At 42.7% G+C, this 26,939-nt stretch overlaps 1 protein-coding gene across 6 annotated transcripts in view; it reads right to left on the bottom strand.

Annotated features, from left to right (window-relative positions):
* Nucleotides 1–279: 279 nt before the first annotated feature.
* GRAMD1C (GRAM domain containing 1C) overlaps nucleotides 280–26,939 on the bottom strand; it is an 87,225-nt gene continuing 60,565 nt past the window's right edge. For 5 of the 6 annotated variants that reach the window (XM_048817891.2, XM_075118807.1, XM_048817900.2 and 2 more), the window contains 9 exons: nucleotides 20,413–20,556; nucleotides 18,408–18,526; nucleotides 17,588–17,730; nucleotides 12,288–12,391; nucleotides 9,674–9,853; nucleotides 7,890–7,947; nucleotides 7,100–7,210; nucleotides 5,943–6,048; nucleotides 280–961 (listed from right to left, as the gene is read on the bottom strand). In XM_048817891.2, coding sequence (XP_048673848.2) covers nucleotides 884–961; nucleotides 5,943–6,048; nucleotides 7,100–7,210; nucleotides 7,890–7,947; nucleotides 9,674–9,853; nucleotides 12,288–12,391; nucleotides 17,588–17,730; nucleotides 18,408–18,526; nucleotides 20,413–20,556 — 1,043 coding nt within the window. In that variant the 3' untranslated portion in view covers nucleotides 280–883. The remainder of the gene's footprint in view (nucleotides 962–5,942; nucleotides 6,049–7,099; nucleotides 7,211–7,889; nucleotides 7,948–9,673; nucleotides 9,854–12,287; nucleotides 12,392–17,587; nucleotides 17,731–18,407; nucleotides 18,527–20,412; nucleotides 20,557–26,939) is intronic. The other variant, XM_048817908.2, reaches the window with a different exon arrangement.

The raw sequence follows: 26,939 nt of genomic DNA, 5'->3' as shown, positions 1-26,939 counted from the left end.
GCCAGTTTCTGTAATGTAGAGTTGGCAATGTTGTAGCAGCAGCCATGGTTAACCCTGGTTTAGGTTTTTTAGGAAGTTGCTAACAGGGCTTCCCCCAACCAATATAAGGGCCCCCTCAATTTTGGTTTCTAATCTGGCCATTTCCCAATGGTCTGTTATCATTTCTGGGTATCACACCAAGGATTGAAGGAACAATTTCTTTTGGAGTGCCGAAATTTCATTAGGCAAGCTGAACAGATGTGGTGTGGTGGGGTGGGGGGGAGGAATTAGCAGAGCCCATCAGTGTGCAGAACAATTTAATAAGAGATTAAACATGGAGCTCTTTCATTTTGAGTGAAACAAAAAAATGCAATCTTAAAAAAATAAATATGGGTATTTCAAACTGCTGACTTGTTTTACACAATATGTATGTCTATGAAGGAGCATATGAATATCCTGGATATGTGAAATCACTGCCTGCTGTTATTTCTTTACAGAACATCCCCCGTCCTGCCCCCGCTGTAGCTTAGTGCCACTGATTCTTCAAATCAATATAAAAGAGTTCAGTTTTCATTAGATACAGTCATTGCTGTGCTGAGGTTGCACTTCTCTGTAATTTGCACATCACAGTTACACAGTACAGTATAATGTTCTCACTCATTCACACCTCTGGCTTGTTCACAAGAAAACCAGATGTATGGGGGTGGTGGGTAGAGATTCTCAGAGTTACAGGACCTCAGAACCTGCCCTGTTTTATCCAGAGGTCTGTATTAGCTGCACCAGGAGCTGCTGAACAAAAAATAGTAAAAAGCTCTGAGGCAACAGAATGTCAAAACCCCCACCCCCAAACAGATATGCAGCATCTTCATTCTCATGACATCTTGAGTTGTGGGTGTTGGTAATGTTAACTCTCAGTCTCATCACTCTTGGTCTTGTTCAGGTGATCAAAGCTTCTCTGAAGCATAGAAAGGGAGCTCTTCAGCTGTGGAGATACAACCCCCAGCCCCCAAAAGTATATAAATTATGCTGCTGCAAGGATGAGATGTAAATGTTTTATTTTTACATTCAGAATAATTCCCTCCCACCCTTTCATATTAACAGTAGTTTGCAGTAAACCATTTAGAATCAACCGTAGAATCACAGAATATCAGGGTTGGAAGAGACCTCAGGAGGTCATCTAGTCCAACCCCCTGCTCAAAGCAGGACCAATCCCCAACTAAATCATCCCAGCCAGAGCTTTGTCAAGCCTGACCTTAAAAACCTCTAAGGAAGGAGGTTCCACCACCTTCCTAGGTAACCCATTCCAGTGCTTCACCACCCTCCTAATGAAAGAGTTTTTCCTAATAGCCAACCTAAACCTCCCCCACTGCAACTTGAGACCATTACTCCTCATTCTGTCATCTGGTACTGCTGAGAACAGTCGAGATCCATCCTCCATGGAACCCCCTTTCAGGTAACTGAAAGCAGCTATCAAATCCCCCCTCACTCTTCTTTTCTGCAGACTAAATAATCCCAGTTCTCTCAGCCTCTCCTCATAAGTCATGTGCTTCAGCCCCCTAATCATTTTTGTTGCCCTCCACTGGACGCTTTCCAATTTTTCCACATCCTTCTTGTAGCATGGGGCCCAAAACTGGACACAGTACTCCAGATGAGGCCTCACCAATGCCGAATAGAGGGGAATGATCACGTCCCTCAATCCGCTGGCAATGCTCCTACCTATACAGCCCAAAATGCCGTTAGCCTTCTTGGCAACAAGGGCACACTGTTGACTCATATCCAGTTTTTCGTCCACTGTAACCCCTAGGTCCTTTTCTGCAGAACTGCTTCCTATCCACTCGGTTCCAAGTCTGTAGCGGTGCATGGGATTCTTCCGTCCTAAGTGCAGGACTCTGCACTTGTCCTTGTTGAGCCTCATCAGATTTCTTTTGGCCCAATCCTCTCCTCCCAGTTTAGTGTTATCTGCAAACTTGCTGAGGGTGCAATCCATACCATCCTCCAGATCTTTAATGAAGATATGAACAAAACTGGCCTCAGGATCGACCCTCGGTTTGATACCAGCTGCCAACTAGACATGGACCTGTTGATCACTATCCATTGAGCCCGATGATCTAGCCAGCTTTCTATCCACCTTATAGTCCATTCATCCAGCCCATACTTCTTTTAATGTGCTGGCAAGAATACTGTGGGACACCATATCAAAAGCTTTGCTAAAGTCAAGGAATAACATGTCCACTGCTTTCCCCTCATCCACAGAGCCACTTATCTCGTCATAGAAGGCAATTAGAATAGTCAGGCATGACTTGCCCTTGGTGAATCCATGCTGACTGTTCCTGATCACTTTCCTCTCCTCTAAGTGCTTCAGAATTGATTCCTTGAGGACCTGCTCCATGATTTTTCCAGGGATTTATATTACAGCTGCTAGGCAAGCACAGTACACAGCATAGACTGTCATTTCTACATAGTTACAGAGCTGTCCTAAATTCTGTTACCCTGCTAGACTATGCTGCACTGGCTACATTGCAAGAAAGAAACCATTACATTGCCATTTTTAACATAGTTGCTGCATATGGCAAATACTGAAAGGAACACCCCAACAAGATGTGCACTATAATAGAGGCATGATGCCTTCAGTGTGCTCTGAGGACAAGGATGAATGCAGAAAACTGCCAGCACTCAGAAAGGGCACAATATTATAGCAATCTAAAGTGTACCATGACTTGCACAGGAAAAAAGTGGTGAGTGATTTTTTTTTTTAAGATAGGAAATGTGGTTAAATTCTCACTCAATATAGTTCAATATTTAATTTTCTATGTTCTTTAAAAATACCATTTTAGCTATTTGGAATTAACTACTGTCAGAATGGTAGGAAGTTAGGAAAATAGGAGAGTCGGAGTCAGAAAGAGAAGAAAAAAAATAAGTTAAAAACGTTAATAGGCTAAAAAGTTTTAAAAAATGAAATCAACCAATTTTGCAATCTTTCATTTGCTAAGCCATGGCTTCTCAATCCAGAAGTCAGAAATGCATCTGCACCCTCCTTGTTTTTATAGCTAGATGGAAGTGGGGCAGGTCCCCAAACTTTTCCTGTTATAATATAGGGTCATGGTATGGAGAAAGTTTGAAAACCACAGTGTTATGCAACTGGAGGAGCCTGGAAAGGAAGAAGGATGAAAGGAATGATCCCACAAATATCTGCTCTCTCTCAAACTCCCTTATCAGATATTTTTAAAATGTGGAGTTTTTAAAATAAAAACTGAAATGGAGACAGAGCCAAATATCTGCACACTGATGCCATTGCAGGTGAAGCCAGCTCATCTTCGCCTGTTGCCATCTTACATATATGTAGAGCAAGAGGGATGACCACTTAAAAGCCTGTGGCACGCTACACAAAAAAAAATCCTCAGAGCAAATTGAGCAATTGCCCAGTTCTCTCAGAAAGAAGAGAATGGAGCCATTCAAAAGTAATCCTATCTTAGCTTTTCATGGGTTCACAAATGCACCAAAGCCACCTCATAACCAACATCAAAGGTATTTGATAGATGTAAAAGGATCAGCATGGACACTTGATCTTTGTCCATCGCAAGGGGGAGATCACAGAATCATAGAAACGTATGACTGGAAGGGACCTTGAGAGGTCATCAAGTCCATCCCCTGCTCAGAGGTAGGACCAGGTAAACCTAGACCATCCCTGACAGGTGTTTGTCCAACCTGTTCTTAAAACCTCCAATGATGGGGATTCCATAACTTCCCTTGGAAGCCTACTATAGAGCTTAACTACCCTTTATAGTTTGAAAGCTTTCCCTAATATCTAACCAAAATTTCCCTTGCTGCAGGTTAAGTCCATTACTTCTTGCCTAACCTTCAGTGGATATGGAGAACAATTGATTCCTGTCCTCTTTATAACAGCCCATAGCATATTTGAAGACTGTTATAAGGTCCCCCTTTGGGTTTCTTTTTTCAAGACTCAAAACAAAACAAAAAAACTAAGTATATTTAACGTTTCCTAATAGATCATGTGTTCTAAACCTTTTATCATTTTTGTTGTTCTCCTATGGACTCTTTCTTAAAGTGTAGCACCCAGAACTGGACAGAGTACTCCAGCTTAGGCCTCACCAGTGATGAATAGAGCAGAACAATTACCTCCTGTGTCTTACACACAAAACTCCTGTGTCTACACCTCAAAATTATATTAGCCTTTTTCACAACTGTATCTGAGGTCCTGGCCACACTGTGGCTTTTAACAGTGTTTGAAACCATTCCCAAACAAGCTTACAGCCAATGGCTTCATTTATGATCATCTTCCAGCAAGACCAACACAGTCTCTGTACTCTATTCAAGCTTAAAATGAAACTGACAGTGGTCAAGGAAGTCTGTGGTCTCCAGGTAACACTAGGGCTGCCTCACCACAACTTTCACCAAAACAAGGGAGCAAAGTTAGAAACAAAGATGTCATTGGAAAGGATTATCCGTATCAAGAGGGGGTTCTTAAGTGTGGGCGTAAATCACCAGTTTGTGAGATGCTGGTGCCTTTCCTGCCTGATGGTCTCCCACCAACAAGCGGACCAAATATTCTTCCACTAGGATGTGCAGTTCAAAGCCCCCGGGGCATCCTAGAACTTCACTTAGCAAAACAGGCTGAGTTTCAGCCTGAGAAGACTTCTTGTTTGTCTCCACTCCTGCATTGATTGCTCTCAGAAAGGCAGCCAATCCAATCTGAATCCAATTATCTTGAGGTAGGCAGATAACTCCTCACAGCATAAAGAAAAGGAGTACTTGTGGCACCTTAGAGACTAACCAATTTATTTGAGCATGAGCTTTCGTGAGCTACAGCTCACTTCATCGGATGCATACCGTGGAAACTGCAGCAGACTTTATATACACACAGAGAATATGAAACAATACCTCCTCCCACCCCACTGTCCTGCTGGTAATAGCTTATCTAAAGTGATCATCAGGTTGGGCCATTTCCAGCACAAATCCAGGTTTTCTCACCCTCCACCCCCCCACACAAATTCACTCTCATGCTCAAATAAATTGGTTAGTCTCTAAGGTGCCACAAGTACTCCTTTTCTTTTTGCGAATACAGACTAACACGGCTGTTACTCTGAATCCTCACAGCATGAAATTTTCCACTGTGTATCCAAGTCCCACTCTTCTTACAAACACCTTTCATTTGGAAACAACTTGAAATCCAGTGGCTGTATGAGTCTTCCTGCCAGGACTTTATCGCTAGGCCATACTAGCATAGAAGCAAACTCAAATCTACCTGCCTACGTTCCCTTTTTAAGCATTTTAGTATGATATGCCTCAAGCTCCTGGACTCCCAGAGTTAGCTATCCTGGCAAATATGATTTCTGCCTTAGCACAGGGTGATCCAAAGAAGCAGAACTATACATTATGGGAGAAAAAAAATTAAAGGAAAATTTAGACAATGAAGATTTGCTATTTGTTAGATTTACCAGGCTGTGGAACAGTCTCCTAAAAATAGTGTTGAAACCCGGTCATAGGAAGCTGAACTAGGCAAACCAATGGGGCATGCACTCTAGGGCAGAATCCAGCACTGGCAGGAGGAGGGACTAAATTATTTAATAGGTGTTCTCCGCTTCTAATTTTTATGATTCTTCAAAGTGCAATGAATATATCAAATCAATGTTTTTTCTATTTCTTCTTCTGCTCTAGGCAAACAGAAATACGGAGTGCTCAGGAAACAGGCAATTTGTACAGAAAGACAAATGAAGCCCAGCAAAAGAAAAGGGGCAAGGCCTGAAAATATTGCCACTTTCTTACACATCCTGCTGCAGCTTTGTTCTTCCTGAAGACAGGTAGCCGCAGACCGGCTCATTTATTTCATAGAGCAAGACATTTTTTAAAGGGGATTTTAAAACTTTTGAAAAATGACCTCTATTTTTTTGTTTCCTCACAGCTACCTCAGAAGCGACAAAAGCATGTGTGGGAAGGAAGCCTACCTGTTCAAGCATTGCAATAGAGTCTTGCAGCACCCCCTTCACCTGCTGGACCTGTTCCTTGTCACGCTGAGGGATATCCTCTCTGGACACCATGTCAGGGACTAAGCTGAAAAGGGAACATGATGAGAATCATCAATACCATGGAATAAACATCTGTACATCCATACCCAGCAAGCACTGGTCTCTACCTGCACTCTTTAGCACTTTTCAAGCCAGGACCGCATTCAGACTGTGTACAGTTACATTTGAAACTATGTTACCACTTTCTTAGAGATGTTGCCTTAGTGCATTTTTATACACTGGACACTAAGAGGAAACATGCATTGTAATTAACAAACTGAATTCCTCAGGCTTCTAAACAGGAGTAAAATCTTTCATCTGAAGGAAAGTTAAAGTGATCTAGTTCTTTTGCCAGTCTTATGTTGCAAAGGTCTGTCCTAGCAGAAAATTAGAAGGACTGCCATTCTCTGTCCCTGCTAAAGATTAGGTTAGATTTTGAAACTCTGTCTTTCAATGCTATGTCCAACAGAGGTGAAGCAAGACAGGTATCAAGGTCTGCATTAAACAAATAGAAGCGGGGTAGCCAAAGGTGTCAAAGTCATGAACATATCAGCCCTCACACTAAAATCCTTTAAATATAGAGACACCGCTTCCCAAATTGTCTCCTTCAAGTCAGATACACAAACCTAGTTATTGAGAATATCAAGTCCATTTGCAAATGTTGTAATGCATTTAATTGGATAACATGTTCACAGTGTTGGAAGATGTAAAGCACAACAGAAGTGCAAAAATGTTAAATTACATCACACTCCAAAACTGGTACTTCATCCTTTTAAAAAGTGAGCGGGACATGAACTTTGAGATATTTGTACCTTGCAGGGATCAGCAGAAATGAGGAGGCTACAATTCTGTGTAGATCTCCATGAGACAAGATGGAGAAAAACAGCAGAAAAAGGGCAGGCTAATTCTAAAATATCTTGGAGAGGAAGAAAGCCAGTGGTGCAATGTGAAGCCATTTGCTGGACAGCAGTGTCAACTGTAAAAGGGCTACAGGTTACAAAAGTATTTAAAGATTTGCCTCCTGAAATCTGCTTGTTATGAGTCCAATCCAAGTTATCAGGTTCTTATATCTGGATGAAGATGAGGAATTCACTCACTTTAAAGACTTCTCATCCTGAAGGTGGACCCGGTAAAATGACTGAGCTGCACGCTCTATCTTTGATAGTTTAAGGAAGAGAGTCACATTCAGCAAAACCAAGAGCAGCAAACTGTGTAAAGAAAATCAGACTGGTTTAATCATTGCTATCATTTTGCTTCTGCAGTGTTACTTGGGCCATGATGGCCAGAATGAATAATGTTCTATCCTATCTGAACAAACTCTCAGGAAAGAACCTGAGAAAGCTTCATGCAGGACTTTAAGGTATCAAGAGCATCTGAGTGGGATGTATTAGGCTGTGAAACAGTCTTTCAAAGGAAGTGGTGGAAGTCTCACCCTTTGGCATTTTTAAAACTAGAGTGGATGAATACTAGAAAATGTACTGCGTGAACAATCATGAACTAGCAGCAGCACTGACTAGTTCAACCACGCACATTTTTCATTCTACATACAACGCAGTAATTGAGCTCCTCCCCTGGAGTCTTCCTCCCATTCCCCTGGATGCCAGGATGCACGGTGACCACCCTGATCGCCTGCCCCTCAGGCCAGCCCTGATTAGGACCCGACTGTGCTAGTGCCATGTAAACACAAAGAAAGAGAGAGTCCCCTTACAATCTAAGAAAATGATGAGTAACAAAGGGTTCTACTCTGAAGACCACTGAAGTTGACCTCACTTGGGGCCCATATACCACAGGCTGCATGAATCGTCTTTTTCTGCTCCCATATAGGTGTAAATACGATTAGCTCTCAGACATCAGTCAAATTGTGGTTTAACCTCAGTGAGTACTTACAAGATGCTCATTATCACAATGATGGCTGTGGTCTTCCTTGCAGCATCCCTTTTCCTTCCTGTAGGGAATGGAAAAGATCAGGTTAGAAATGCGCAACATTAATTCTCCTAAAGAGGAGTCTACAGTGCACAGCAAGTGGTGGATTAGATGGCAGCCCCGATGGACAGTCACACCAGCTGTGTGCAGTCTGGGATGCCCATTTATGCACATAACAGAAACTATTTCTCTGTCCATCCCAATGGAGGAATCAAGTTTATATGTCCATCTCTTATGCTAATGCAAAGCAGTGGTGTGAAGTATGTTCCTGAGTTAGGCTTGTTCTACACTTAAAACTTAGATTGACCTAGCTACGTTGCTCAGGGGTGTGAAAAATTCATGCCCTTCAGAAACACAGTTAAGCTACACTAAACCTTGATGCAGACATCGCTAGGTCAGCATAAGAATTTTTCTATCGACCTAGCTACTGCCTCTTGAGTGGGTGGATTTACTGTAACGACCAAAAAAACCCTTCTGTAACTGTAGCAAGTGTCTACTCTACAGCAGCACAACCGCAGCTCTGCTATGTGGACAGCCTTAGACAAAGCAGCTCCCAGTGGGTACTCACTTCCATATGCCTACCTGATCACATTGCCAATGCTGCATACCAGTGACCATTCTGGTCACATGGCCAATGCTGCGTACCAATGACCATTCCAGTTTCTTTTCTTGTCTATCGAACCAAAAGTCAACCTGGTTTCAGTAATTATCATCCTGCAGAAAACACTTTAAATTCAGCTGACTGCAAAACCATTCCCCATTGGACACCTTTGGGAATTTGATATTGGCATAGGGCAGGATGAAGTGTACATTTTCTCTCAAACTAAAAGGTGTCACCCACCACTACCGACTGGTTAACCTAGAATTGTGTAAGTTATCTGATCTTTTACAATAGTTCCTAACATTCAGATTTCCTGGCCTGGCAAAGGGACATACATTAAGGCTGCAACATGCACGGAGACAAAAGCACTCACCTGGAAAGCTGGAGCAATGGTGGCAGATTAGGAATGTGGGAATTAACACAGTTACATCTGCTACTAACCCAAGTTTACTCTGGTATTCTCAAGGGCTTTTTTCCTGGTTTAAGGTCTGTGTTCTCCGTTCAGTGGTTACAATTTAAGTTGTTTCATATAAGTCAGAGTTCTCTGGCACTCATTATTGCACAGATGTTCCTTTTCTCTTTCAAAGTAGTTACTGTACGCCATGGCGAGTCAATCTGTCACGTCTAGTGGCAGGAAGGGGCAATAATGCTAGATGAGCTTCAGTGCCCCAGAAACGACTGAAGCAGCCAGAAGATTGACAAAGAAGTCAGTTTAATTAAAAATACAAAACAAGATGATCATTTGGGATGATGAGTCCAGGGGGCAACTGTAAAATTGTAACTGTTTCAAGGACTGCATTCAGTTACCTGTTTAGTCAAAGTCCAAAAATTAAATGCTTTGGGATTTTGTGCAAGTTCTTAAAATCAGGTTGCATTGCTTTTCCCATGCAAGCTTTGTGCTGTGTTTAGAGTTACCTTGGAGCAGAATACATTATAGATTGGACTTGAGTTCAGCAGATGCTTGTCACTGCAAAGAGGATCAGACATGCTCCAGATCCTGTATATCTAAGCTTTAATAATGTAAAATAAACATAAACTATTAATCCAGCTGTCTTTATCTAACTGGGTCTAACAAATACACATAGTGGCATCACATTTGTTCTGTTTTACTAATTAAAACACCCTCTCTAACTGCTGCTATACCCACCTACTACGTTGCCCTGGGACTCTAATCCAATGTCCCCAGAAGAGTGCTGTGAAGAACGCTTAGGAAGCAGCTCTGCCATATTCCGGTGTAAATTCCGTCGTCGTCTTCTTAGGGCAATAAGTTTCCCAGGATCTTCTATAGATTGGGTTATTGCATATTCTTCCATTAGCAGATCTGATTCTACAGTTGAAAATAAGTATTTATTTTTCCCTTTGCTTTTCAAATGGAAAGCTCACATTATCTGGCTATGATAGAGAAAACAACAGGCAAGGCAAACAAATCAATAGAGGCTGTTGTCTTCTAGAAAATATATATATGATACATAAGAGAGATTCCTTAAACTGTACCATCGACTTGTACTACCATCATTACACTCAGTACTTTACAGGTATGAAATGTATACTTTTCCAGCACAGTACAGCTCAATGTATTTGCCAAGCGCTGTTGCTTTCTTTCTCATAGCTACAACCAAGGAAGCACTTTGATTTAAATGGGAAATCAAATTAATGGATTTTTTTTTTTTTGTATCCTCACACCTCCTCCTTGGGAGCTGACCCCAATCCCCTGGACACAAGACTATTGATTGCTAAGTGGAAAATGTTTGTAGGAGCCCTTTGATAACATACTGGAAGCACAATACAGTGGCACCCCAGAGTTAGCAATATATTGACCTAGGGCAGGGGTGGGCAAACTACAGCCCGCGGGCTTTGGATCTGGCCCATGGGATTGCCACCCCCATGGCACTGTGGGCCCTGGCACCACATCCCTGCAGCCCCTGGGAGAGGGGGCCAGAGGTCTGTGCACACTGCCCTTGTCTGTGGGTACCTCCCCCTGAAGCTCCCGTTGTTGGATCATATTAAAGAAGTTCTGTATTAAAATCACAAATAAGTTTGATTCCCCATAGTTTAAATTCCAGGGTATTACTAATTAAGAGGTCTCTTGGTTTTTGGTACTGTTTCTCTCCCTCTCTTTGTGAAACTTGCAAGCTGCTAATTGTGTTAGTACGTTCTAAGACAGAGACAGTTCTCAAAGCAATTATTTGTAACAACAACTGCTCACACAGATTTCAGAGTAACAGCCGTGTTAGTCTGTATTCGCAAAAAGAAAAGGAGGACTTGTGGCACCTTAGAGACTAACCAATTTATTTGAGCATGAGCTTTCGTGAGCTACAGCTCACTTCATCGGACGCACACAGAGAGAGACTCAAAGCAATACTCTGTAACAACAGAAACAGCACCCAGAGACTCCCCGCCCTTTTGTTGTATTCATCTCACTTTGTTAACAATTGTGATTAAAATAGAGATAGAGGATGTATGTGGATGGTTGACTGGTGTGGATAATAACTGAATGATCAGGGAGGTGCCAGCCTAAGAATCCAGTGTACATCGGCTGAAGAAGGCGTCAAGTGGAAATAACCAGAGGACCCCCGGAGGGCAGACTGGAATCCACCCAACAGCCTCAAGGATGGGAGAACCAAAGAACAAGATAACATCTAGCAGCACGGAGCCGTCAGGAATGTGCCATCTGCTGATTGATTCAGCAACAGCATGATGAAGCAATTCCCATAGACTGCCATAGGAATAAATTCCTATAAAAATGGACTCTAGAAAGTGAGAACTTTGGGGTCTGATTCTGCAAACCATCTTCCAGAAGCATCAGATGAGCATCTGACAAGGCCCTGCTCCTTCCTCATGTCCAGGCCACCTGGCCAGTGGCTTGGCATGAGCAATTCTAAGGCTGGTAACTATGATAACAACCTTGCAGAACCTGTGTGTGTGTGTGTGTGTATGAATGAATGTGTGAATAAATAGGAGATTGAATGGAATGTTATAGCTATAACTAACTACTTACTATGATTCTTTCTATATTCACAATAAATGTGGCATTTTGTCTTTTCCCCTTTAATAAGATCCTGCTAGTTTTTATTTTATTGGTATAACACCATTGCCCGGGCACGGGGAACCATGGCCAATGGGAGCTTCAGGGGAGGTACCCACAGGCAAGGGCAGCAGGGGGAGCCCTCTACCCTCCCATCCCCCAGGGGCCACAGGGACGTAGTGCCGGCCGCTTCCTGAAGTGGGGCTGGGGCAGGCAGGGAGCCTGCCCTGGCCCTGGTGCATGCTGCTGCCACCCTGGAGCCGCTCCAGATAAGCGGCACCGGGCCAGAGCCCGCACCCCGAACTCCAACTCCCTATCCTGAGCCCCGTGCATGCACCTCAACCCCCTGCCACACCCCACACCCCTCCTGCACCCCAACCCCCTGCCCTGAGCCCCCTCATACACCCCGGACCCCTCCTCTGCCTCAACCCCTTGCCCTGAGCCCCTTCCTGCTCACCGCACCCCCTCCCACACCACATTCGCTCCTGCACCCCAACCCCCTGCCTCAGCCCTACATTCATGGCCCTGCATGCAATTTCCCCACCCAGATATGGCCTTCAGGCCAAAAAGTTTGCTCACCCCGACCTAGGGGATCCTCTGACTTGAAGGACACATGAAGAGAATCTCACACTTTGTAAATTTATTTCTTGTAGAATCAGTTTCATGACCACTAAAATTTACCAGATCCATCCACAAAAAAGATTTCACCCTGTTACTACGAAAAGCAAATCCTCACCAAGTTGTTTGAAATTCTCCTCTATCCCGCTCCAGGTGTTCTTCTCAATCAGAGACTTGATGAGGCCCCATGGCTGCTTTTTGTATTTCACATCTGTGGAAAGCCTGCCACAGCACAGAATGGAATGATAAAGTGAGTGATCAATGGTAAAGTTAGTGGTTGTCCATAATCCAAAACAGTCACTATTATAAATAGTCAAGACTTTGTCAGGTGGCAGCACTCACACTGAACAGGTAGGGATTAGACATGGGTAGAGAAAAACTATAAACTGCATTGCAGCTAGAGTTCTGTGGGAACTTGAATTTCCATTTCACAGGACATTCCACATTTCAAAATTTGCTTTAGTTCCCAATAAGAATAAAAACAGATGTTTATATCTCACAAAATAAATGTCAGGGGAAAAAAAATCCTTTTCAGGTAATTTGTAATGTTTCATTTTGACTTTGACTGTTTTTATATAATTTTAAATAAATTTCAAAAAACAAAAAAAAAAGTTAAAATGTTCCATTCTGAAAATGTCAAAATGTAATGTCTTTGACCTTGTCAAAATGCTTTTCTCTCCCCCAGTTGTTTTAAACAGATTTTTGTTGCAATTAACACGTTCCCTTGGGAAGTTTCTGGTTTGATGAAAGCATTTTCCAACAGAAGAAACTGTATCAGAAATGTTTCAGAGTAGCAGCCGTGTTAGTCTGTATTGGCAAAAAGAAAAGGAGTACTAGTGGCACCTTAGAGACTAACCAATTTATTTGAGCATAAGCTTTCATGAGCTACAGCTCACTTCATCGGATGCATTCAGTGGAAAATACAGTGAGGAGATTTATATACATACAGAACATGAAAAAATGGGTGTTGTCATACACATTGTAAGGAGAGCGATCACTTAAGATGAGCTATTACCAGCAGGAGAGCGGGGGGGGGGGGGGGGGGCGGGAGGGGAAGAAAACCTTTTGTAGTGATAATCAAGGTGGGCCATTGCCAGCAGTTAACAAGAACGTCTGAGGAGCAGTGGGGGGTGGCGGAGGGGGGGATAAACATGGGGAAATAGTTTTGCTTTGTGTAATGACACATCCACTCCCAGTCTCTATTCAAGCCTAAATTAATTGTATCCAGTTTGCAAATTAATTCCAATTCAGCAGTCTCTCGTTGAAGTCTGTTTTTGAAGTCTTTTTGTTGTAACATTGTGACCTTTAGGTCTGTAATTGAGTGACCAGAGAGATTGAAGTGTTCTCCAACTGGTTTTTGAATGTTATAATTCTTGACGTCTGATTTGTGTCCATTTATTCTTTTATGTAGAGACTGTCCAGTTTGACCAATGTACATGGCAGAGGGGCATTGCTGGCACATGATGGCATATATCACATTGGTAGATGTGCAGGTGAACGAGCCTCTGATAGTGTGGCTGATGTGATTAGGCCCTATGATGGTGTCCCCTGAATAGATATGTGGGCACAGTTGGCAACGGGCCTTGTTGCAAGGATAGGTTCCTGGGTTAGTGGTTCTGTTGCGTGGGGTGTGGTTGCTGGTTAGTATTTGCTTCAGGTTGGGGGGGTTGTCTGTAGGCAAGGACTGGCCTGTCTCCCAAGATTTGTGAGAGTGATGGGTCGTTCTTCAGGATAGGCTGTAGATCCTTGATGATGCGTTGGAGAGGTTTTAGTTGGGGGCTGAAGGTGACGGCTAGTAGCGTTCTGTTATTATCTTTGTTGGGCCTGTCCTGTAGTAGGTGACTTCTGGGTACTCTTTTGGCTCTGTCAATTTGTTTCTTCACTTCAGCAGGTGGGTATTGCAGTTGTAAGAATGCTTGATAGAGATCTTGTAGGTGTTTGTCTCTGTCTGAGGGGTTGGAGCAAATGCGGTTGTATCGTAGAGCTTGGCTGTAGACTATGGATCGTGTGGTGTGGTCTGGGTGAAAGCTGGAGGCATGTAGGTAGGAATAGCGGTCAGTAGGTTTCCGGTATAGGGTAGTGTTTATGTGACCATCGCTTATTAGCACCGTAGTGTCCAGGAAGTGGATCACTTGAGTGGACTGGTCCAGGCTAAGGCTGATGGTCTACCAGCTCTAATTATAGCTCCTGGACACTACTGTGCTAATAAGCAATGGTCACATAAACACTACCCTATACCGGAAACCTACTGACCGCTATAGTTACCTACATGCCCCCAGCTTCCATCCAGGATACACCACACGATCCATTGTCTACAGCAAAGCTTTAAGATACAACTGCATTTGCTCCAATCCCTCAGACAGAGACAAACACCTATAAGATCTCTATCAAGCATTCTTAAAACTACAATACCCACCTGCTGAAGTGAAAAAACAGATTGACAGAGCCAGAAGAGTACCCAGAAGTCGCCTACTACAGGACAGGCCCAACGAAGAAAATAACAGAACGCCACTAGCTGTCACCTTCAGCCCCCAACTAAAACCTCTCCAATGCATCATCAAGGATCTACAACCTATCCTGAAAAATGATCCCTCACTCTCACAGATCTTGGGAGACAGACCAGTCCTCACTTACAGACAGCCCCCCAACCTGAAGCAAATACTCTCCAGCAACCACGTAACAAAAACACTAACCCAGGAACCTATCCTTGCAACAAGCCCAATGCCAACTCTGTCCATATATTTATTCAAGAGACACCATCATAGGACCTAATCACATTAGCCACGCCATCAGGGGCTCGTTCACCTGCACATCTACTCATGTGATATATGCCATCATGTGCCAGCAATGCAGCTCTGCCATGTACATTGGCCAAACCGGACAGTCTCTACGCAAAAGAATAAATGGATACAAATCTGACATCAGGAATTATAACATTCAAAAACCAGTAGGAGAACACTTCAACCTCTCTGGACACTCAGTAACAGACTTAAAGGTGGCAATTTTACAACAGAAAAGTTTCAAAAACAGACTCCAAGGAGAAACTGCTGAGCTTGAATTAATATGCAAACTAGATACCATTAACCTGGGTTTGAATAGAGACTGGGAGTGGCTGGATCATTACACATATTGAATCTATTTCCCCATGTTAAGTATCCTCACACCTTCTTGTCAAATGTCTAAATGGGCCATCTTGATTATCACTACAAAAGTTTTTTTCTCCTGCTGATAATAGCTCATCTTAATTAGCCTCTTACAGTTGGTATGGCTACTTCCACCTTTTCATGTTCTCTGTGTGTGTGTGTATATATATATATACACACACACACACATATATATACACACACACACACACACATATATACACACACACTAATATATATATATTGTGACAGGGTCGGACCAGATGGCTATAGGAGAGTAATAGAAGGCAGATATATTAGCCCCAGGCTAAGTAGGTCCCTTTTCCCTGAGTAAGGTAACAGGGAAGGTTCCAGAACAATCAGGAACCTTCTGGAGACAATTAAGACAAGCTGATTAGAACACCTGCAGCCAATCAAGAAGCTGCTAGAATCAATTAAGGCAGGCTAATCAGGGCACCTGGGTTTTAAAAAGGAGCTCACTTCAGTTTGTGGTGTGCGTGTGAGGAGCTGGGAGCAAGAGGCACTAGGAGCTGAGAGTGAGAACGCGGACTGTTGGAGGACTGAGGTGTACAAGCATTATCAGACACCAGGAGGAAGGTCCTATGGGGAGGATAAAGAAGGTGTTGGGAGGAGGCCTTGGGGAAGTAGCCCAGGGAGTTGTAGCTGTCACACAGCTGTTCAAGGAGGCACTCTAGACAGCTGTATTCCACAGGGCCCTGGGCTGGAACCCGGAGTAGAGGGAGGGCCCAGGTTCCCCCCATATCCTCCCAACTCCTAGTCAGACACAGGAGGAGTCGACCGGGACTGTGGGTTCAGAAAAACAGCCAAGCTGAGGGCTGCCGTGAAGTTCCAAGGTGAGCCAATCCGCCAATAAGTGCCAGACCCACCAAGGTAGAGCAGGAACTTTGTCACTATATATATGTCACTACTATATGTTCCATTCTATGCATCCGATGACGTGGGCTGTAGCCCACGAAAGCTTATGCTCAAATAAATTTGTTAGTCTCTAAGGTGCCACAAGTACTCCTGTTCTTTTTAATTATAGCTCAGTGTTACATATGGTGTTACATACTGTATTTGCTATTGTCCTACACGTACACTCTACGTGCATTGCTTGTATATCCCTCTCCCCTTGACACGTTATGATCACCATACATCTGTATGAGAAGGACCAGAGGAGTCTCTCTTCAGAGCCAGTCAATGCTGCTTCGTAGGCCAGGTTTACACTACAGACCTATATCAGTATAATTGTATTGCTCAGGGGTCCCCTGAGTGAAGTAGTTATACCAACCTAACCCCCTGTGTAGACAGCGTATGTTGACGGGATAGCTTCTCCCAGACATAGCTACTGCCTCTCAGGGTGGTGAATTAACTATGCTAACAGAAGCAGCTCTCCCACTGGTGTAGTAGTGTCTTCACTAAAGTGGTGCAGCTGCGCTACTGTAGCGCTGTACATGAAGACAAGCCCTTACATCAGCTAGGAGGGTTGCTCAAGGCATTCAGTTTTCCCCAGGCACAGAGTTCACCCCTTTCCCTTCATACTCCCAGTGCCAGAGATCCCAGCCTAAAATCAAACCCGGGTTTCCCACACGGCAGTGTTGAGCATTAGCTGCTACTAGACCTATTCTCTTACGCAGTGTGCTTCAGCGCCAAAAAGCGACTGTAAAAATGGTATTATGAGGGTTCATGTTCATTGTCTCAGTGATTTTCACATCAAATGTGCTCAGTTTATAAGATGATTTTCCTGACTCCCAAGTCTGCAAAGTCAGCTTGGGATCTGAGATTCAAGCTGGGTTCTCTCTAGTGAGCACCATCCCCACTAGTAGAGGTGGTGCAGGCCAAATTACACTTTCACTTACACCTGGGCAATTTAATAGCTTCAAGTTATGCCTTTGGCAATAACAACTGTGCAGGAGCATGCACAGGTGTAATTTGTTGGTACTTGGTAAACAATTCCACGGAGAGTTCCCAAGGAGGAGGAGTACAACCCAGCTCATTCTCTTGAAACTACGTTGGCTGTGCAGGGCAGAAGAGTAAAACCTTATTTTTGTCACTAAAAGCCACCAGAGCTGACTAATACTTGCAGGAAACACATACAGTGAATGAGAAGGGGCCATTTTTACATATTTTTCACAGTAGAACCACACTTTAAGGGAAGAAATTTGTGCAAAGAAATGCAACTTTTCCATGCTGTAGACACCTCTTTTAGTAAGTATATTTCAGTGCATACAGCATGGCTCTCCCGCCCCACCTGCTCCACACCATTCTGGCTCACCGTAATCTGCATTTCTGATTGCATGTGCGGGTGATGGAATATCTGTTCACAGTGTAGAAGTAATCATGATATGGGACATCATGCGTCAGCACCTCTGCATCTACGCGATAAGACTGACCTTTCTGGCTCTGTTTATTCAGGGTCTACCCATAAAAAAAGAAGGGGAAAAAAGACATTTTAAATACCCTGTCTCAGTTCTCTTTCATTCAGTCTTTGGGTTCATCATGCCAGCATAACTACCACCTAAAAGCTACTGGCAGTAGGGAAAGAATCTGAAATAGTTTGAGAAAATGAGACAGGTGGAGAACTCATGATGGTCACAGATAGGGGTCGGGGGTTGGCAACCACTGTCCTTCCCACATTGCCAAATGGGAGAAGGCTCCTAGTTAGCTCCCAGCAGGACAGGACAGTTTTAGTATGAAAGAGGAGGAGAACCACTGGTCTAGAACTCTCAGCGTGGGCCTGGGGGGGGTGGGGGGGAAAGTAACTTCTGAGTTCTAGTCCTGGCTCTGCCTCTAACTCACTGTGTGACCTCTGAATAGTCATTTCACTTCACTGTGTCTTAGTTTCCTTGTCTATAAAATAAGGCTCACACTTACTCCCGCAAGGATTGTGGGGAAGAAGTAAGGTTTACTAACCTCTCTGAAGATGAAAGGCACTATATAAGTGTTTATTAAAGATGAGGAGGGCAGCTGACCATCATCATTTAACTGCTGAGCCACATTCAAAGTCCTAAACTCTGCAGTGTGGTCATTACTGTAGCAGATACTGAAGTGAGGGTTTCTCTCATTTTGGCACACATTGTGAATGCACACAGTACCTGCTTTTCTGTTGCAGTTGTGTACTTCCCAATGAGCGGATTGTTAATCATTATAGTGTAGGTGAGGGTCCTCAACTGATTGCCACTGCTGTCCATATTCCAAGGGGTCGATACAGCATCTAGTCACAAAATGTATAATTATTAACGTCCAACAATTGATAGGGAGTGGTCTCAATCCTTAACTTAGTTGAAAGTGGTTTCAGAGTGAACAGGTTAAAGGTCTGCTCCTCTCCTTCGTGAGTCCCTGTATGTTTACTATTTAACACAATGTAGAATCAGCTCATGTTACTCACTGAGGGATGCCAGAGAGCCTGATTCTCCCTTGCCTTGCATACCTTGCATCATCATTCACACCTGTCAGCAAAACACCATCACTCTGATCAGAGACCATTTCACACCAACTCTGAATTGGTGTAAACAAGGACATGAAGGTAAGGCAATGGAGAATGGGGTCTGAGTGTTTAGAGGTCAGAATTCAGAAGTGTGCTGGGGGAGGAGGGAAGGAATACTTCAACACACACTGTCTTGTCACTTTCTGCTTGTAACTCCTTCCTTGCTGTTGGACATAGAAGTTTTCCAGTGGAAAGGCCCACCTGGAACCAATCCAGATGGTTGGTAATTTACAAGAAGAGGGAAAAGTGAGAGAAGCGCTGGCCAGTATTTCTGGACTTTTATGTCCGCTAGATGCTAGAAGAGCAGAATAGACCATGGGAAAAATTAAAGAAAGGCTTTAAATGAAAAATTACACTGTGTTCTATCTGCCTAGGATGACTATAAGGTTCATTAGCATTAGTAAAAGAGATAGTTCTTGCTGATTAGCCTTAAAATCGGACACTGAAAAAATATTACTCTCTTTCGGACTTTATCTTCTGTTTCTATGATCCCAATGAATAAAATTTACTTGCCCAGAAAATTAAAGCCTGTGAATGTTATTTAGGAGTATGCAATGATTTATTCTATGTGCAAATTGCATGGACTTTACTATTATTTGAGTATAACATGATTAAAAAAAAAAAACTATTGAGCCAATACCCTAATCAATAAAGCAGAGACTTTAAATAATTTAATATGTGATTGATTTTAATGTTGTAATATTACAGTGTACGGTGAATGTTCTACTCCGAAAAGTGAATATAAAGAGGGTATTGTTTCTATGTTCATTGTCTCAATAACTCCAGAACAATCATGCTCAGTTTATAAATAAAAATTGTTTTTCTGACAGTCCTGCACACTCATATCTAAAAGTCAAGCTCATTTCTTTCTGACTCTTGTATAACCATTATTATTTTACAGCACCAAAAATATGCTAGGCAAAGTGCAGCACAGATAGAAAGATATGGTCCCTGCTCTAAAGAAACTAAGATTTGATATTATCTAGGACACAATGGGTGGGGTTAAAACAATAAAAAGGGTGTGGGGTGAGGACAGACACAGGTTACAGCAGTAAAATCCATGAGGTTAATCAATCTAATCTTGTACACACCTTGGTAGTTTAGTTACATCTCTTTTCATTTTGAATAAGAAAGATTATGTGAAAAAGATCCTGCCATTATTACTCCTGGCCAACCCTATTACCTTCACATTCTTCCCTCAGTTACGCTTGTGCTAGCTGTTGTCGTCAGTGAGGCAGCACAGGTCCAACTGATTAGCTATGTTCCAGTGACAGGACTAACAATTCTGATGCTGATGTAGTAAGTAGAAAAGACTCCAGCTCATTGTCCTAGAGCTGGACTTGGCAAAAAGTAGTAAAAGCGTAAATACTTATTACTTCAGTCAGAGCTTTGAGTCTTGACACACACAGAGAAGGAAAGGGCCCATCTTACGTAGTCATTTTCAAAGCAGAACCTTATCTTTAAAAGCAGGTTTAATTCCCCCTTTATGGGCAGAATCTGTTGAATTTTGGTTATTCATCTCCAACTACATTAACACTTCTCTCACCAAGATTGAGCATGTAATTTTTTCTAGCATAAATCTTTACGTGAACTGAAAGGGGAAACTATATTACCTACTATATTCCTGGTGTTGTGAAATTTCTGCACAAAATGGGAATTGGTGAAAAGCATTTCAAACATCTTGTCTGCGCTGATATTGAAAACTCTATTAATAAAGAGTCTCCCATGCAGGTCATTCTCAGGCACAGTCTCCTTGGCTGATAAGGAAATGGAGAGAGAACACGTTAAGGAAATGGATGGGCCCCATCATCTGCCCACAGTAAAAAAAGACATTTTTATGCTTGATCCTCTGTTGTGGCTCAACCAGTTACCAAACATTAATCCACACTTCTCTCCCACTCCCACAAACCTAACAGCACAGTATTTACCATTATGAGACAGCCCAGAGCTGGTCTTCCAACCAGCCCCATCCACTATCTTTTCACCAGTACTTTTCCAGGTAGAAAGCCTCAGTTGGGGACAATCAGTCCCTTTCAATAGCGTCACTTACTCCTTCAATAACATGGTCCCTGTCAGGTTAAAAATCTTTCTTAAATGCATTACTAGCCCTCCAAGAACCATCTGAGGGGATTAGAACAGAAGGAACACTATGTTATTGATTTACTTGTCACTATTCACTCTAGGCCAGCTGTTTGCCTTGTATACATCACTCAACTGGACAATGAAAATAGACAAGTCACTTTCATTTTTGTTGGTAGTCAGTTTCTAGTCAGTTTGGTTTTCAGCTTGCCATACTCTTGCAGGATGCTACCATGTTTGCTGTGTAAGTGCTGCAGGAGACTACTTGTAAAAACATATATTTCATTGGCTTTTTTTTTTTTTTTTTGTAATTTGGAAAAAAAAATATTGCTCCTAACAAAAAATATCTTCCTCACCTACCATCTGTCTCTGTATGAAGGGAATGTAAGGGGGTATGCTCCCACACTGTAATCCTGGGTAGGGCACTGGTACCTGCCTTACCCTCCTCCCCCATTAACACAGAGCTGTGAGGAGATGCTTTCTCCTGCGCCTGCATCCACTCCTGCTGTCTCTATGGAGACCCAGTGCTGCTCCACTGCAGAGTTTCATTCTTTAGCTGCTGGGCTACTTGCTTTTGCCTTCACCCTCTGCTACCAGGCAGGAATGAGCTTTGAGGTTTCAGATGTGATAGCGGGTGGGGGGGGAGGTGTTGTTCCTCTTAAGGGAGTCTGGTGTCCTTGGCAGCTCATAATCTATTCTCAACTTCCCGTCCCCCATGCCCTCCCCCTGAGGATGCTTTCAGCCAGCTAGTATTCTAGTCCTGTATCTGTCCCATTCAAAACTTCCAGTTGCGATATGCAGACAAGTGATCCAAAACAAAAATCACCTTCATGATACCATCACATTTTCACTTCTGGGGTCCTGAATTCAAAGTTGAACATCCTATTTACATCCCAAACAGGAGACTAAAATAAGGTATACATAAACACACGCACTTCTCTTCCTGTGATATGTTCTGATTACAAAATATGCTTTTCCATTTGTAATTATAGGGTGGACCCAAAGATCAAGACTATGTTTACAGAGATGCCTAGTTAGCCAACCAATTCCGTAAAGTGATTACTCACTATGGTAAGAATTTTTCTGCGTTGAAATACATTACAAGGAGCCAGGACTTCGGGGAGTGTTTACAGCCTACACAATGACATTTACAATATTTACTCTGGGTAGAGGCCCACGTAAATGCCATCAGGGTCCAGACTTTGGGTGAGCTTTACAAGTATCATGTTAGCTCTGACAGCTTTAACATCTAACCCTAACCCACTTCTAGCCTTTTGTACTGCCTATTTACCGTCCTCATAGACAGAGAGCAAGCTTTATACAGTTTGGTATAAACATCCATTTTGAACAACTGGGTGCCAGCTGATTTACAGGGAGTCAGATACTTTATTTTATTAACATCTCCCAGAAAAAAAAACTACCTAAAATTTGTTGGTGCATAACAACTCATACTACTTATGCTCGTTACGAACCCTCATCCTCAAATGGTCTATATCATCCTTAATTAATCACCACTAACCAGCATTTTACATTGATAGTGTCCCTTTCATAAATCTAATCATTTTTTTTAAAGAGTAAGACGTAGTTTTAGTTATTGTTTCTGCCCCCAAATCTCTGACAAATTTACTGGGTTTGTATAATTACATGTAAAAGTGTTTCTCCCCCATTGCTGTGTGAATAAACCCACACAAACCCTGTAAGACTTGCGGGCTGTATAGGGAAACGTGAAACTGATGAAGACACAAAGTACAGTCAAAGGGACAAAGTAAACAGCTATGAAAACGGAGAGAAATATTTTTACCTGCAGTCTCTCTGAACTCTTTGGAACACTTGGTGTTACAAGTAATGGTACTTTGTTGAAAAATTAAGTGTTGTCATTAATTTGAGGGATTGATAGAACATGAAGCAGAAGTCACTTTCTGTGTTAGGATTCAAACCTGATTCCTCTTTAAACACAGCTGCAGCCCTTTTTTTGCCACAGATTTATTTTTTGTTAATGCTCATATGGAGTTGATGCCTGTGAAAATGAACTCCTGTTAAAACTGGTACAAGTTAGTAACAGTGGAAGCAGATGCTGTGCAAACATCCTCCAGGCAGTTCTGCCCATATTCTTCAATATTCACTTGTAGAAGTCCCTGCTCTTCCAGCCCTGTGCAGGACCATGTAGTGATAATCTGTCAGAGGCACATACCCCCTGTGTGGACCCTAAACTCATTTTACTAACATCCTGGATCAGGCTTTGAAATAAAGATTCTACAAGTGAAAGGTTAGATTGCTAGCCTAATGTATCATTCTAGGTCCTCCAGTTTTTAAACCTGTAAGGCAAGTATATGGAGTGCAATTGCATGAATATTTTGGCCTGAACAGATTACATGAAAAAGTTATTGTATAACCAAAACCTAGCTAAACCCATCACCTCAAATGTCCTGATTCCAACTGGAGACAGCATGCCTGGTTCTCTGGTACCCTCTACTTTATGTGTTCATTCACACCAGTGCAAAGTGAATATAAAATGCTACCACTTGGACTTGGTAGTATTTGCAACACTTTGCACCAATGTAAATGACAACAGACTGTGCTGGACAACACGGAATTAGACCCATTGCATTATAAGGTTTCCTGTAAGGTTTGCTGCACAAAATTAGATAAATTAAAAAAAATAAACCACCTAATCCCTCATCTACAAATTAGATAGTTGGGAAGACACTCAAAATCTAATTCCTCTCTTTTCAAACAATGCCTCGGCTCAAATCCCTTTAACTCCTAACAGCAGAACAAGGAACCCAAAATAATACATGCCAGACCAATGAACTCTGAAGAAGCCAAACTGACAAGAACAGGGCATACCAAACAAATGAGAAATTGATTTCCACTCCAATGGAAAAAATATATCAGCAACACTGTATACACAGAGACCTGGCAACCAGAAACAGCTGGGGTAAAGATAAGGAACCAAACAGATTTCCACTCCACTGGAATGAGCACAATTATGCAGTCCAGACATGCCACATTTTAGGATTGCACTGGTTACATTAGTCATGGTTGGGCTGATCATTCACATGATGGATCTCATCTCAAAAGTGATATTAATTTAAAATTTTTTGTGCGATTTCTGAGTCAACATTGAAAGGAAAACCTTATTTTTCCACTAATAAAAAGCTTCAATTTTTTTTTAATTTTAGATCAAATAGTTTTTAAAACTTCAAAGCTATAAGTATTTGACATTTGTATACTAAGCACATCCTGTAATATGCTTTTATTAACATTTTAAACAACATATTGAGATACACAGCTCCTGTTCCTCATGTGAATTGGCGGCTGTGATTGCAGAGCCATTGGCCATTATCTTTGAAAACTCGTGGCGAACGGGGGAAGTCCCAGATGACTGGAAAAAGGCTAATGTAGTGCCCATCTTTAAAAAAGGGAAGAAGGAGGATCCTGGGAACTACAGGCCAATCAGCCTCACCTCAGTCCCCGGAAAAATCATGGAGCAGGTCCTCAAAGAATCAATCCTGAAGCACTTACATGAGAGGAAAGTGATAGGAACAGTCAGCATGGATTCACCAAGGGAAGGTCATGCCTGACTAATCTAATCGCCTTCTATGATGAGATTACTGGTTCTGTGGATGAAGGGAAAGCAGTGGATGTATTGTTTCTTGACTTTAGCAAAGCTTTTGACACGGTCTCCCACAGTATTCTTGTCAGCAAGTTAAAGAAGTATGGGCTGGATGAATGCACTATAAGGTGGGTAGAAAGTTGGCTAGATTGTCAGGCTCAACGGGTAGTGATCAATGGCACCATGTCTAGTTGGCAGCCGGTGTCAAGTGGAGTGCCCCAGGGGTCAGTCCTGGGGCCGGTTTTGTTCAATATCTTCATAAATGATCTGGAGGATGGTGTGGATTGCACTCTCAGCAAATTTGCGGATGATACTAAACTGGGAGGAGTGGTAGATACGCTGGAGGGCAGGGATAGGATACAGAGGGACCTAGACAAATTGGAGGATTGGGCCAAAAGAAATCTGATGAGGTTCAATAAGGATACGTGCAGGGTCCTGCACTTAGGACGGAAGAACCCAATGCACAGCTACAGACTTGGGACCGAATGGCTAGGCAGCAGTTCTGCGGAAAAGGACCTAGGGGTGACAGTGGACGAGAAGCTGAATATGAGTCAGCAGTGTGCCCTTGTTGCCAAGAAGGCCAATGGCATTTTGGGATGTATAAGTAGGGGCATAGCGAGCAGATCGGGGGACGTGATCGTTCCCTTCTATTTGACATTGGTGAGGCCTCATCTGGAGTACTGTGTCCAGTTTTGGGCCCCACACCACAAGAAGGATGTGGATAAATTGGAGAGAGTCCAGCGAAGGGCAGCAAAAATGATTAGGGGTCTGGAACACATGACTTATGAGGAGAGGCTGAGGGAACTGGGATTGTTTAGTCTGCAGAAGAGAAGAATGAGGGGGGATTTGATAGCTGCTTTCAACTACCTGAGAGGTGGTTCCAGAGAGGATGGTTCTAGACTATTCTCAGTGGTAGCAGATGACAGGACGAGGAGTAATGGTCTCAAGTTGCAGTGGGGGAGGTTTAGGTTGGATATTAGGAAAAACTTTTTCACTAGGAGGGTGGTGAAACACTGGAATGCGTTACCTAGGGAGGTGGTAGAATCTCCTTCCTTATAAGTTTTTAAGGTCAGGCTTGACAAAGCCCTGGTTGGGATGATTTAATTGGTGATTGGTCCTGCTTTGAGCAGGGGGTTGGACTAGATGACCTCCTGAGGTCCCTTCCAACCCTGATATTCTACGATTCTATGATTCTACGTGTACTGTGGATCTGGAAACAGGCACACCCAAACAAATGCAACTGCACTTATTTCAGTCATCCCAAATTTCAAATGTGTGATCCCACCTACCTGTGAGAAAAATCAAACATTCAGTGCACTTATTTGGCTCTCACATCACACATTCAAGCAAACACTTCTATTTTCTCTTTCATCCCAAACCGCATTTTTAAAAATGGAAATTAAATCCAAAAAAGAATACATGTGTTTTAAGATTTTAAGCAAAGAATTCAAGACACTTACAGTTGTCTCTCTGTTGTACATAGTTAAGTAACTGAAAAGACAGGCTAGTCTATTTTCTGTGTACCATCTTAGAGTTTTTTGTTGTTGCCCATCATGGTAGCATGTGGGTGCCTTCCATGTAAAATTGCTACCAAAAAGTGAAGTCCCTGGAGTCATATGCAGTCTCTGGCACTTCTCCCTTTCTGAGGTAAACACCAGTTGGGATTGGGGGTTTCATTTTTAATTAATTAGATTTTATTAATTTCTTTTTTGAGCTTTGTCGGGTTTTTTGGTTACAAGGGTGTGTCAATGTTGGGCATCTGCAGGATCTGAATTCAGGACTATGGTACCACAAGTAGAAACCCATATACCTGGGCCACCAGACAGCTGTGGACGGTTAAAGCCTTTTCAGCACGAGAGAATGATAGAAAAAAAATTCCACTGGTGCTAACACTGGTAAAGCTGAATACATAAAAGAACAAACAGACCCCTAGTGTAGGCAAGACTCTGTCAGCCTCAGGTTTAGTTGATGCTGTGGTAACAAGAAAAATCCAGAAGCTGCTGGAAGAGGAAGACATGTGGTCATTCCCCACGGCACCTGCTACAACTGCATTTCCCAAAGTGTGAAGCACGACTCACACAGAATGGGCGGGCACAAAGGACTAGCCAGAGGGCGTAGATGAGGTCTAAATCAAGATGGATAGGCCTAAAATGTCACATGTTGAAGGGCAGTTGCAACTGGTTTCTGAGGAGGACTCAGCTTTCAAAAGTTTGGGAAACGCTGGGCTAGATCTCTTTCCATTTTGTGCAGTGGAACCAGAAAGTCCTGCTTTCAAGAATAAACAAAGAGCTCACCCTAGAAAAGCAGGAGGACAAGAAGCATGAATAGGAGTTTTTCTTTCTTGAACAAAAGGCCTTGAATCTACTTGAGTCTGTCAGCTTTTATTTGCTTAACATTAGAAGTCAAATAGTCTCAACTAGTCTTTAAAGTTACCATTAAGATAGA

The sequence above is a fragment of the Caretta caretta genome, chromosome 1 (assembly GCF_965140235.1).
Source record: "Caretta caretta isolate rCarCar2 chromosome 1, rCarCar1.hap1, whole genome shotgun sequence".
Classification (NCBI taxonomy): Eukaryota; Metazoa; Chordata; order Testudines; family Cheloniidae; genus Caretta; species Caretta caretta.
The sequence above is the reverse complement of the archived record's forward strand: the minus strand, read 5'-3'. Positions and strand labels throughout refer to the sequence as shown.